A 12,616-nucleotide genomic window follows, 5' to 3' on the forward strand; every position below is an offset into this window, starting at 1 on the left:
ACACCGGGAGCGGCATGCACACACGCACACACCCTGCCCTGGTCACACCGGAAGCGGCACGCACACACACACACACCCTGCCCTGGTCACACCGGGAGCGGCACGCACACACGCACACCCTGCCCTGGTCACCCCGGGAGCGGCACGCACACACGCACACACGCACACCCTGCCCTGGTCACACCGGGAGCGGCACGCACACACACACACCCTGCCCTGGTCACGCCGGGAGCGGCACACACACACGCACACCCTGCCCTGGTCACACCGGGAGCGACACGCACACACACACACCCTGCCCTGGTCACACCCTGCCCTGGTCACACCGGGAGCGGCACGCACACACGCACACCCTGCCCTGGTCACACCGGGAGCGGCACGCACACACGCACACCCTGCCCTGGTCACACCGGGAGCGGCACGCACACACGCACACCCTGCCCTGGTCACACCGGGAGCGGCACGCACACACGCACACCCTGCCCTGGTCACACCGGGAGCGGCACGCACACACGCACACCCTGCCCTGGTCACACCGGGAGCGGCACGCACACACACACACCCTGCCCTGGTCACGCCGGGAGTGGCACACACACACGCACACCCTGCCCTGGTCACACCGGGAGCGGCACGCACACACACACACCCTGCCCTGGTCACGCCGGGAGCGGCACGCACACACACACACCCTGCCCTGGTCACGCCGGGAGTGGCACGCACACACACACACCCTGCCCTGGTCACGCTGGGAGCGGCACACACACACGCACACCCTGCCCTGGTCACGCCGGGAGCGGCACGCACACACACGCACCCTGCCCTGGTCACCCCGGGAGCGGCACGCATACACGCACACCCTGCCCTGGTCACGCCGGGAGCGGCACGCACACACACGCGCCCTGCCCTGGTCACCCCGGGAGCGGCACGCACACACACGAACCCTGCCCTGGTCACACCGTGGGCGGCACGCACACACGCACACCCTGCCCTGGTCACACCGGGAGCGACACGCACACACGCGCACCCGCCCTGGTCACACCGGGAGCGTCACGCGCACACGCACACCCTGCCCTGGTCACGCCGGGAGCGGCACGCACACACTCTCACCCTGCCCTGGTCACACCGGGAGCGGCACGCACACACGCACACCCTGGTCACACCGGGAGCGGTTCAACTGAGCCCACGGGCGCGTCGGGAGACTGTCGCCTCGGCGCAAGTTAAAAACGAAGCGAGCGCTGAATCGACGGCTCGCCTCATCGTCGCTGCCCCCCCCCCCCCCCCCACGTGCGCCCAGGCGAGGTGCTCGCGGACACCGTGCAGGGCACGGCGGAGGATGTGGCGCTGGCGGTGGGAGCGGCGCGCCGAGCGTTCACGTCCTGGAGCGCCCTGCCCCCCCACGTCCGTGCCCGCCACCTCTACAGGTGTGTGGGGGGGAGGGGGGGGCGTGCGGGTTGCAGGCGCACGACCACCATGTTGAGCCACGATCGACGGTCACGCGCACGTGTGTGTGCACGCGTGTGTGTGCGCGCGTGTGTGGGGAGCGGTGGTGTAGTGGTGTGCGTGCTGCGCTATGAGCCCGGTGACCCGAATTCGACTCCCGCTCATGGCCAACACCACCAGTGATGATTATCTGTACCGGTCTTGGGCCTCCCCTAGGTCGACTTAGCCTCAAATGAGTACCTGGTGGCGTGTGTAAACATCGTCACTCGGGAGGGCGTGGTGCTGGTCACCCACCGCCTCGTGTACCGTTTTGGCCTTCATAGGTGCTCGCTAACAGCACTTGCTCCAACAGTCTGTTAAGGTTACACGGGGGGTCTTTGTCTTTGTGCGCTATGTGTGTGTTCGCGCTGATTGGATTGTCCCGATTGTCCTGCAAGTTAAAAGTGAGCACATGAAGCCTTTCATTATATATAGTTTTCATAACATTTTATCGTCCTTAAAGAACCCAGAATACAAAGTGGATTTAAAAGAGGGGAAAAACCAGCAGAGAGCGCGTAACAAGCTCGACGTAGCACGTGAAAGCTTCTGAACGGGTGAATTGCGTCTGAAGTGGCTTTGGTAAAAGCCGACAGTGGCGCAGATTCTTGGTGGGTAACAACTACAATATTCTTTGGGTCTTTCGGAAAAGTCACGTAGATAGGGATAAAGAAAATAACAAAAAACCTATCTACGTGACTTTACCGAAAGACCCAAAGCATATGAATTCCTGCAGTCACGAAAGCTTTGATCAAGCCAGATAACCGCGTCAGGCGCAGCGGAGTAGTGTATCATCATCCTTCGTATTTGTGGATCGGGCATTGCGTCCGTATACATTGTACGGTATGTTCTGGATGACCACAGTCGCACACTGCTACTGGAGAGTTTTTCATCTTCCATTTGCGCGTCAGGTATCCGCATCTACTGCCATGGTTTGTGTCAGTGGATGCGGTTTAGGGTGGTCCATGAGCCTCGTGTTGGAAGATCAAACTCGGAGATTGTCTGCGTTGGGTCTTTCACTAGGTGTTTGTTTTTGTGAGCTAGTGCGTGCCGCTAAATAAAGCCACAAGCCAATCCAGTGAGCGAGCCTGTTCGTAACAATTTACACCGACGGTAGAAAGTGTGAAACGTCACTGTACTCGAATTGTAAATGTTGTTGTGGGTCTACTCTGAAACACACCGGTCTGCTGAAGTAGCAACTAATTGGCACGTTTTGTTCACGTGACAAACCTTACTAATTAGCTGCGGTGGATTTAACGGCGCATTTCTATTTACGCGATCTGACCTAAAAAAAATTAACCCGTAAAAACAAAGTTTTTCACTATAAATCCTTTATATGCGTGGCATCGGTTTTATTTTATTATTCATTTCTGTTTTTCTTGAGTAAGAGTTTCATTTTTATCACATTGGTATTTTAAATTAAATATGAAAATTATTTTTTTCCTAAAAAGTGGAAAATTTAGGAAAATTTTGTTCACGAAAATAAATTGTCACGCACAACGAGTCTGTGTACAAAATGTCAGCTCGATTGGATCACGGGAAGTGGGTTAAAAAACGACCGAAAGATTTGCACGGTCGTAAGCGCGCAAGCAAGCAAGCAAGTGAACTTAATTTAAAGGATTTAAAAATCAACCGGTATTTTGGATAATATCGTTCCCGAAAGCCTACTGCTGCGTGATAACGCGTTCACTTGTGCACGCCCCTCCTCCCTCACCCTCCCTCACCCTCCCATGCAGCGTGGCGCGTCACGTGCAGAAGCACCAGCGGCTGCTGAGCGTCCTCGAGAGCCTGGACAACGGCAAGCCGATCCGGGAGTCGCGCGACTGCGACGTGCCGCTGGTCGTGCGCCATCTGTACCACCACGCGGGCTGGGCGCAGCTCGCCAGCCAGGAGATGGGCGCCTGGAAGCCGCTGGGTGAGAGCGGGGGGGGGGGGGTGGCGGGGGCGTTGTTACCGGTGCCCGGTCAGAGCCCTCTCCCGTTCCGAGGCGTCTGCGAGTTGAGAATCAGAATGATTGCCGCCGGCTCCGCGGTGCAGCGTGGAAGTCGATTTGTGCGACCGATGTGGATGTAACTGTGTGCGGGCGGCATCTTCGCCATTGGTTGCTTGCGCTCGCGTGGAAATGTACGATCGGCGATTACAACTCGACGGCTCAAAATTTACTTTTATTTTCCCGACCAAATTATATTTTTTGATATCCGTACTGGGCCCCAGGGCCCTCCATTCCTTCAGCGACCTGCAACGTGGGTTAGGTACAGAATCGGAATCTTCATTTATCCTCGAGGAGATTTTTTTCACAGATGTCCAGTCAGGGCACGGGGTCAGAACATTCCAACAACAAACGATACAAAAACACGATAGGAGTGCAAAGTATAGGAAAGGTAAACGAATCACTTAAGAAAAATATACAAACGAAACTAAACTATTTTTATCCTACCAGGTAAAGCCCACTGAGGTATTAACATTTTTCACAAGCAACCTGACCACAAATGATAGCTCCACAAAGTGGCTTATTGCGTGTAAATGTATAGCAGTTGCAGGGTGGGTACCCCGTTAACCGCTGAATCTCGGAGCACGCGAGCAGTTCGCCATTAATTTTATTTAGAGAGGCGTATCGCCGTTGTTTTTAAAGACATCCTACTCACCGCAGAGAACGCTTGCGACACGACTGCCACTCTATGATAGCCGGCGCCAACCTGTGCCACGCCATCTGAACGGGAAAGAGTTAATAAGCGAAAGATTTTTTCTTCTTGGGTAGAGCTCCGTCTTCCTCTTCGCCAGGGCGTCTTGGAGTGATCTCGCACGCGATGAGTGGCTTATGTCACAACTCACCTCGGTACATTTGAACTTTGGGCACCCCCCCCCACTCCCCCACTCCCCCCACTCCCCCCACTCCCCTCCAGCGACAGCTGTCCCTGCATCAGAGGTCGCAAACGGGTTTTGATTCCTTACCCGTACGCGTACCCGGCCGCACCAGGGTCGCAAATGGGTACTCGTACCCGGCCAGGTACGGGTAGCCGTTCCCTACCCGTACCCATACCCTACCCGAAATGAGTGACAAACGGTTACTCACCAGTGACTCACGGCCTACCCGTACCCGTACCCGGCCGCACCAGGGTCGCAAATGGCTACCCGTACCCGTACCCGGCTGGGTACGGGTACCCGTTCCCTACCCGTACCCGTACCCTACCCGAAATGAGTGACAAACGGTACTCAAATTGTAAATGTTGTGGCTTCAACACACCGGTGGGCTAAAGCAGTGAACTATTTGTCTTTGTCAACGTGACACATTTTTACTGATTGGCCGTGTCGGGTGGTGGAGGGTTACGACACATTTATAAATAAACGCGATCTAAACCCAAAAACGTTGATTATGAATAGGGTATGGGTATCGGGTACCCGGTTGCGACCTCTGCCTTGCATGGCACAATTCAATATTAATTGATGAAACTGTTGAGACTTTTTCCTTGCCAGTCGCTCCTTGTCCAGGGCTTTTGCCCCAGGTTTTGATTCATCGGTCAGATGCCGCCGAGTCTCTCAACGACGTCCCCTCGGCGTCTACCTGGGTACAAACGAGCGTAAATAATAAGTAATATTAAAAAAAAAACTTTTTTTATAACACGCTTTAATGAAATGTACCCTACTGGTAATGGAAGAACTCCAGGAAGTGGCCCCGAAGCTTGCCGTAACGTAAGGGACCGTGGGCAATTACAGCCAACGTCAGTTGACTGTGGACAATTAGACCCAAGCCGAAACATAACATATTAAAAAGATTGTTAACATTTTTTTAAATGATAGAATATAGTATTGTCATCAGAATGACATAAGTATACCAAGTTCGCAGTCGATACCACATTGGGAAGTGGGTTAAAATTGAGTTACAAGATTTGAGGATACAACGACGACAACAACAGACAGAGTGAGTCAATAGAAAGCGTGTAAAAACTAAAGCAAAAAGCAATCCTGCTCGTATTCGGGACATGCGTGCGTGCGCGCGTGCAGGGGTGGTGTCGGCGATCGTGCCCTGGAACTTCCCTCTGATGCTGATGGCGTGGAAAGTGTGCCCTGCCCTCGCTATGGGTGAGCGTCGGCCGGTCTGCGATGGAATGAAACGCCTCCCGCCCACGTCCGCGTGCGGCCGTGATATTAATGACTCCTGTTGTACTGTAACTATGAAACTTTTTATTTATTTTATACCAGGCAAGGCCCACTGAGCTATGTAACTCTCTTTCAGAAGTGACCTGGCCCCAAACGATTGCTCGACGAAGTGGCTTGTCAAGTGGAAATTTCTAGCGGCCAAAAAAACGCGTCGCGATGTTGATTTGAAATGTGGAGGGAAAAACCGTAGGACACGGTGAAAAATCCACGCGACCACGGGGAGAGAGAGACACGCAAACTCCCAAATGTGTTTTGCTCCAACTATGTCAGGTCCACTCAGCTGTGTAGCTCTTTTTCAGAACTGACCTGGCCACAAATGATAGCTCAACGAAGTGGCTTATAATAATAATAATTCAACTTATAAAGTGCCCTTAAAGAAACTTTCTCAGGGCGCTTATCATGTGGAAATGTATAGCAGCCAAAATACTCTTAAACACGTGTTCAGCAGGCGTCAGGGTCGCGATCGAACCCTCGACCTTCCGTACACCAGGCGAGGTTACCTGCGAACGAGTAATTGGATATGTCGCCCCCACGCGCCCGTGCCCCATTTGTCTCTCTCTCTCGTCTCTGTCGTCTCTCTCGTCTCTCCGCGTAGGCAACACGGTGGTGCTGAAGCCGGCCACGTACACGCGGCTCACCGCGCTGCTTTTCGCCGAGGTGTGCGCCGAGGCCGGGCTGCCCCCCGGCGTCTTCAACGTCGTCACCGGCAACGGCGCCTTCGGTGGCCTCCTGGCGGCGCACCCCGACGTGGACAAGGTGGCCTTCACCGGCTCCACCGAGGTGCGTGGACGTGCGGCGTTCCGGCGCGGGGGTGGGGGAGAAAAGCGCTGCGCCCAGCCGCTGACGTTTGCTGCAGGGGGTGAGAATCGGGGGTGGCGCCGGGCCTGGGGTGGTGCGGTGATCCGGCGCGCACTCGCGCACTAAACCCACCAACGTTAAAAGTTTGACCACGGGCCGTGGTTAAAATTGCGACGTGCAAAGTCAGAGCCGGTCCCTTCTGCAGCTTGCGCTCGGCTCGATTGCCAGTCGCAGTTAACATCGTGGGAGGTGATCATTGGGACTGGCCGTGGGGGTCCCTCTTCGCCAACCCGCACTGACCGGCGTGGTGAAGTATGGTCAAACGGCCCTAATGACTGACACAGCAACGCCTTCATCCAGCAGTGAATAGACAAAGGGCTCGAAGTTACGTAATCCAAGCTCCTGATGGCAGGCATTGGGCGTGTACTGAATCGCCCGTCTGTCTACGGCAGCGATTCGATGAATTGTCACGGTTCCGGTTTACGATTCGGTTTAAGGTTGAGTCTCGTTCATTCCGTCCCGCTCGCTCGCCGTCCCGTTTTGCGTCACGCGAGTTTTTGCCTAAATTGTTGCACGGCGCGCTCGGCCGCTCGCGCGTGCGGCTTCCGTGCCGTGGCGGCACGGGCAATTGCTGCGCTCGCTTCGAAGTGACGCTCAGCGCCCAGGTGTCCCGTGGCGCCAATCGTCGGCGGGGTTTTTTCCGTTCGCAGGTGGGACAGATGCTCCGGCGAGCCACGGCAGGGACGGGAAAGAAGCTGTCGCTGGAGCTCGGTGGGAAGTCGCCGTTCGTGGTGTTCGAGTCGGCCGACCTGGACAGCGCCGTCGAGGGGATAGTCGATGCCATCTGGTTCAACCAAGGGCAGGTACCGGCGGTGCCGATTCGGACGTGGCGCGCGCGCGTACTGGGATTCCCCCGGGGCTGTTAATCTACCTGTGCAGGTCCGTGCGTACATATGTGCTTAGTCCCGTACGTACGTAAATACGTATGTTGATATGCACATTCACACACACACATATATATACAGGGTGCTTTGAAAAATGTTAACACTTATATGGGACTATCGTTTTTAATGGATAATACACTGTAGCGTGATAACAAATTTAATGTTAATAGCTTCAAAAAGTCAGAGGGTCTCCACTTGCTCGCCATCGTCGTCAACGCGTGCCTGGAATCTTCTCCAGGTGGTCTCCAGAGCCCGGAGGGCGCTTTGCTCGCGGCGGTGTTGCAAATTCTTGGAAGTGTTCACATTTTTTTGAAGCACTCTGTGTATTCAAGTGCATATCCAATGGCACATGTATGCGAATGTGATTGAGTCTACATGCCATTTTTAATTTCATCGCCTATTCGCTCGCATTGTATATGCAAGCGTGCGTTCGTTATTGGGTCAATTTAAATGCGTACGGTATTTGCTCACGTCCGTACAAATATACACGGTCACTCGCACATATTGAAACGCATATACGCTGACGCATAATATTAAAATGCATATTCGTTCCATGCGGTTGGGAGAGTTGATCGTGATGTCATGCCGTGCATGTCACGCACGCTTCACGTGTGTGACATGTACGTTGAACTCCTTTCGCGCCGTACGTAGCCAACCGCGCCGATCGGAGGGGAACGTCGACTGCATCATCCGGACGACCGAGGAATAAATTTCGATTTAAAGCTTTCGTGACTGCAGGGATTCATCTTCTTGGTTCTTTCGGTAAAGTCACGTAGAAGGGAAGTACTAAAATAATAAAAATAAAACATAATAAAATAATATAATAAAATAATAAAAATAAAATTATTTTATTATGTTTTATTTTTATTATTTTATTACTTCCCTTCTACGTGACTTTACCGAAAGAACCAAGAAGATGCTGCGTTTTGTGTTTAATTTGTTGTACTTCCCCCGCGCCTGTGCGTGTTGCCCACGTGTGTCCTCGTGTGTCCTCGTGTGCCCTCGTGCCCTCGTGTGCCCTCGTGTGCCCGCGCCTGCCGCAGGTGTGCTGCGCGGGCTCCCGCCTGCTGGTGCAGGAGTCGGTGTGGGAGCCGCTGCTGGCGCGGCTGCGCGAGCGCATGTCGCGCCTGCGCGTGGGCGATAGCCTCGACAAGACGGTGGACGTGGGCGCCCTGGTGGACGAGTCGCAGCGGACGACGATCCAGGGCTTCGTGGAGGAGGCGAGGGCCGAGGGAGCCGAGGTGAGGGAGGCGTGCGGCTAGTGTCGCGGGTTCGAGGTCGCGATGCGCCAAACGCACCCGGGGTGGCTTCTCCCGATTAGCACGGCCGGTTACGTACGGTGCGAAAGAAGTTCGCACGTGTGTGGTGTTTGTGGTGTGTGTGTGGTGTGTGTGTGTGGTGTGTGCTAGGGTTGTGGGGAGCGTTGGCGCCGCGGTTAGCTTGCCGGCGAACCCGAGTTCCATTCCCGCTCACGACCAGCACCAGTGACGATTTATCCTAACCGGTTCTGTGCCTCCCCTCGGTCGACTCAGCCTTAAATGAGTACCTGGTGCGGTGTGTAAACCTCGCCAATGGGGAGACAAAGGCGGCCCGGGCGTGGTGCCAGCCACCCACCCACCCCCTCGTGTGCCGTGCCGGCCTTCATAGGTGCTCGCTAACAGCACTTGCCCCAACAGTCTGTTAAGGCTACACGGAGGGGGGGGGATCTTTGTTGTTTGTGTGCAGGGGTGGGGGAGGTGTGCGTGGCGAGGGGAGCGATAGCGTTGCGGTTAGCGTACTGCTCTTCGAACCCGGCGACCGTGGAAAAGTAATCAGGGCTTTCTTTCTGGAATCGTTATTCTGACTTCCTGGATCTTGCCCTGATGATGTTTCCTGCAAGACGCCCGATCCAACGGCCGCATTCGGTTGTGAGCATGCAAACTCCAAATATGCAGCAGGCGTCGGGGTCGGGATCGAATCCACGACCTTCTTGCTTAGTTTCTACAACCCGATTGGATTGGGTGCTATCATTGTGTCGTAGGCATTTAGTGTGTGACGGGTGGGGTGCGTGAGGGTGGGGGGGGTGTCGTTAAATTTGTTTGACCCCGAGCGTTGATCGCGTGCTGAACGTGCGTTGCCCGTGCAGGTGTACCAGGTGTGCGCGAGCCTGCCGCCCAAGGGGCTGTTCTACCCGCCCACCCTGATCACCAACGTCAACACGGCATCCCGGGTCGTCAGAGAGGAGGTGGCCGCACTGTCGCAGCCCACGGCTAAAACCACCTTGCACTTTTGGAACCTCATTTGCCAGTAGAAAATATGATAATTGTTTTTTTTACCCTTCTATCTGGCAACAAAACTGACACCTTTTTTACGAGGAGTCATGTTTGCACCTTGGCTACGTACGGTGCGAAAGAAGTTCAAAACCTCGATAATAGACATACACTAAGTGGGAATTTAGCAGCCAAATACTCTGAACGCGTGACGTTGATTAAAAAAATTGAGGGAAAAACCGGAGGACCCAGAGAAAAGTCCACGCGACCACGGGGAGAGAACGAGAGAGACACGCAAACTCCAAATATACAACAGGCGTCGTCAGGCTCGGGATTGAACCCCACGACCTCCTGCATACCCGGCGAGGCAATTAACATCTCGTGGTGCTGAAGAAGTGGAACATACATACAACATACATACAACATACATACAACATACTTACATAACCCCGGTTATCGACAGTCCAATGTGAACAAAAGTTTGGCGTATGGTTGTGTATGTAAATAGGGACTCGTTCCAATCTGGTTGCGTTAAAAGGGTCGCTAAGGACATCTGGCATAGAGCCCTTGCGTACCAGAGGAGTAATTTCCGTAGCTTGTGTGCATTACCTTCAACAATTTTCTTGAATGCGATTGCATTCGCATACAAAAATTAATTCTGAAATATTCACCGCGTAATTACTGCTGTTTAAATGATCTTAATGGATTGCCCCTTAACCTTTGAGAATCGAAGCATCTCTATTCACCACGTGCTGCCTGTCACAACTGCAGAGCGCTCACGTCCGTGTGCAATTCGGATTTACGCAGCGTCTCCTGTTTAATACAGCTGCATCTGAAGATGCCGTCACATCCACGTGCACTGTACGTTATTAATCAAGTTTCCTGCTGCTGCTGTTGCTGCTGCCACTGTTGCTGATGCTGCTGTTGCTGCTGCTGCTACTGTTGCTGATGCTGCTGCTGTTGTTGCTGCTGCTACTACTGTTGCTGGTGCTGTTGCTGCTGCTGTTGCTGCTGCTGTTGCTGCTGCTACCACTGTTGCTGATGATGTTGCTGCTGCTGCCGCTGTTCCTGCTGCTGTTGCTGCTGCTACCACTGTTGCTGATGCTGGTGCCGCTGCTGTTGCTGCTGCTGCCGCTGTTGCTGCTGCTACTGCTGCTGCTGTTCCTGCTGCTGTTGCTGCTGCTACCACTGTTGCTGATGCTGGTGCCGCTGCTGTTGCTGCTGCTGCCGCTGTTGCTGCTGCTACTGCTGCTGATGCTGCTGCTGTTGCTGCTGCTGTTGCTGCTGCTACCACTGTTGCTGATGATGGTGCCGTTGCTGCTGCTGCCACTGTTGCTGCTGCTGCCGCTGCTGCTACTGCTGCTGTTGCTGCTGCTACCACTGTTGCTGATGATGGTGCCGTTGCTGCTGCTGCCACTGTTGCTGCTGCTGCCACTGTTGCTGCTGCTGCCCCTGCTGCTGCTGCTGTTGCTGCTGTTGCTGCTGCTGCTGTTGCTGCTGTTGCTGCTGTTCCTGCTGCTGTTGCTGCTGCTACCACTGTTGCTGATGCTGGTGCCGTTACTGCTGCTGCTGCTGCCACTGTTGCTGCTGCTGCCGCCACTGTTGCTGCTGCTGCCGCTGCTGCTGCTATTGCCGCTACTGCTGCAGGTCTTTGGGCCAGTGTTGGTGGCGCTTCCCTTCCGCACGGCGAAGGAAGCCGTCGAACTGGCCAACAACACGCCGTACGGCTTGGCGGCGAGCGTGTGGACAGAGAAGCTCTCCCTGGCTCTGGAGGTCGCCTTGTCGTGAGTCCGCTTCGATGAACACGGCGGATTTTTGTTTATTTGTGTGTGTGTGCGGGTGTTTTTGTTGCGCTTTTTGTCAGTTCCCCTGTTGGGCGAAGGCCTCTCCCCCGTGCCGTGTCGGTCGCCGGGGTTATTTTTGTCATATTTTACCGTATTTCTATCGCGCTGGTGAGTGCGGGTTGGTGAAATGGTGTGGCGGGGGACAAGGGGAGGGTGGGAGATTGAGAACTTGTTCGTACGTCGCTCATCGTCGCTGTGAGTCTTGGTCAGGGATCGAACACGGGTCACGGGGTGCAGCGTGCGGTGTGCTGGCCAACGCGCCGCCGGTGCCTGCACCTGTTGGGTTTTTCGGCACCAGTCGTGTCCCAGTTACGCCGTTGGGAGTCGGACTCGTGTGTTGACGAGGCTCGAGAACTGCCCCCAGAATAATGTCGCACGGCTACCTCTATGGACGCTTCAATTGGCCTTTTTTCCACCCAACGCTGCACCTCTTCATACTCCGCAAGCCGTGTTCAGCACGTGCGTGTGTGCGTCACGTGCGTGTGTGTGGACAGAATCAAAGCCGGCACGGTGTGGGTGAACGGACACAACATGTTTGACGCTGCCTCCGGCTTCGGGGGATATCGGCACAGCGGCTTCGGGCGCGACGGCGGCAAGGAGGTGAGAGAGCGAGACGCGCAGGGACAGGAAGGTCTCACCCTGTCCTGTGCAGGCAGGGTTCACAGATTATAACCTTAATTCGTTCAACCAAACCAATGGCTACATTAAACTTTGTTAACGTGTTTACTATTTACTTTTAAAAGAGTAACGATCTCTTCCTTAACCCGCACCCTACCTGGTCCTAGAGGGCATTGGGAGGGATGGAGAAATGGAGGACCCAAGCCCACAGAGACCGATGGCTCATTGAGCGTGGGGACGGAGGGCCTGGTGTGGTTTCTGGGCCATTCCTGGGCCGGCAGTTAATGGTTCCCAGTGATTGAGGAAATGAAGCAAGAGAGACCTTGTAATCTTAGCTGTTGTTGAGGCTTTCCCGGGTAAATAAATGGTTGTTTAACAATATGTAATGTATATAATGTGCGGCCCTTTTGTCAATCCACCGCTGGATGAAAGGCTCCCCACGTATCTCGGTCATCGGGGTGGTTTGACCATACTTCACCACACTGCTCAGTGTGGTTTGGTGAAGGTGGGAGGGGGTGGCGGCGAGTCT

At 54.7% G+C, this 12,616-nt stretch overlaps 1 protein-coding gene across 1 annotated transcript in view; it reads left to right on the top strand.

The window, feature by feature from the left end:
* ALDH16A1 (aldehyde dehydrogenase 16 family member A1) overlaps nucleotides 1-12,616 on the top strand; it is a 37,576-nt gene that overhangs the window by 10,544 nt on the left and 14,416 nt on the right. The window contains exons 3-11 of the mRNA XM_061551047.1: nucleotides 1,295-1,421; nucleotides 3,213-3,391; nucleotides 5,479-5,556; nucleotides 6,230-6,414; nucleotides 7,143-7,295; nucleotides 8,420-8,617; nucleotides 9,502-9,600; nucleotides 11,273-11,409; nucleotides 11,964-12,069. Of these exons, the coding sequence (XP_061407031.1) occupies nucleotides 1,295-1,421; nucleotides 3,213-3,391; nucleotides 5,479-5,556; nucleotides 6,230-6,414; nucleotides 7,143-7,295; nucleotides 8,420-8,617; nucleotides 9,502-9,600; nucleotides 11,273-11,409; nucleotides 11,964-12,069 (1,262 nt within the window). The remainder of the gene's footprint in view (nucleotides 1-1,294; nucleotides 1,422-3,212; nucleotides 3,392-5,478; nucleotides 5,557-6,229; nucleotides 6,415-7,142; nucleotides 7,296-8,419; nucleotides 8,618-9,501; nucleotides 9,601-11,272; nucleotides 11,410-11,963; nucleotides 12,070-12,616) is intronic.

This window comes from Lethenteron reissneri, chromosome 2 (genome assembly GCF_015708825.2).
Source record: "Lethenteron reissneri isolate LAM-NWPU_2019-01 chromosome 2, ASM1570882v1, whole genome shotgun sequence".
Taxonomy (NCBI): Eukaryota; Metazoa; Chordata; class Hyperoartia; order Petromyzontiformes; family Petromyzontidae; genus Lethenteron; species Lethenteron reissneri.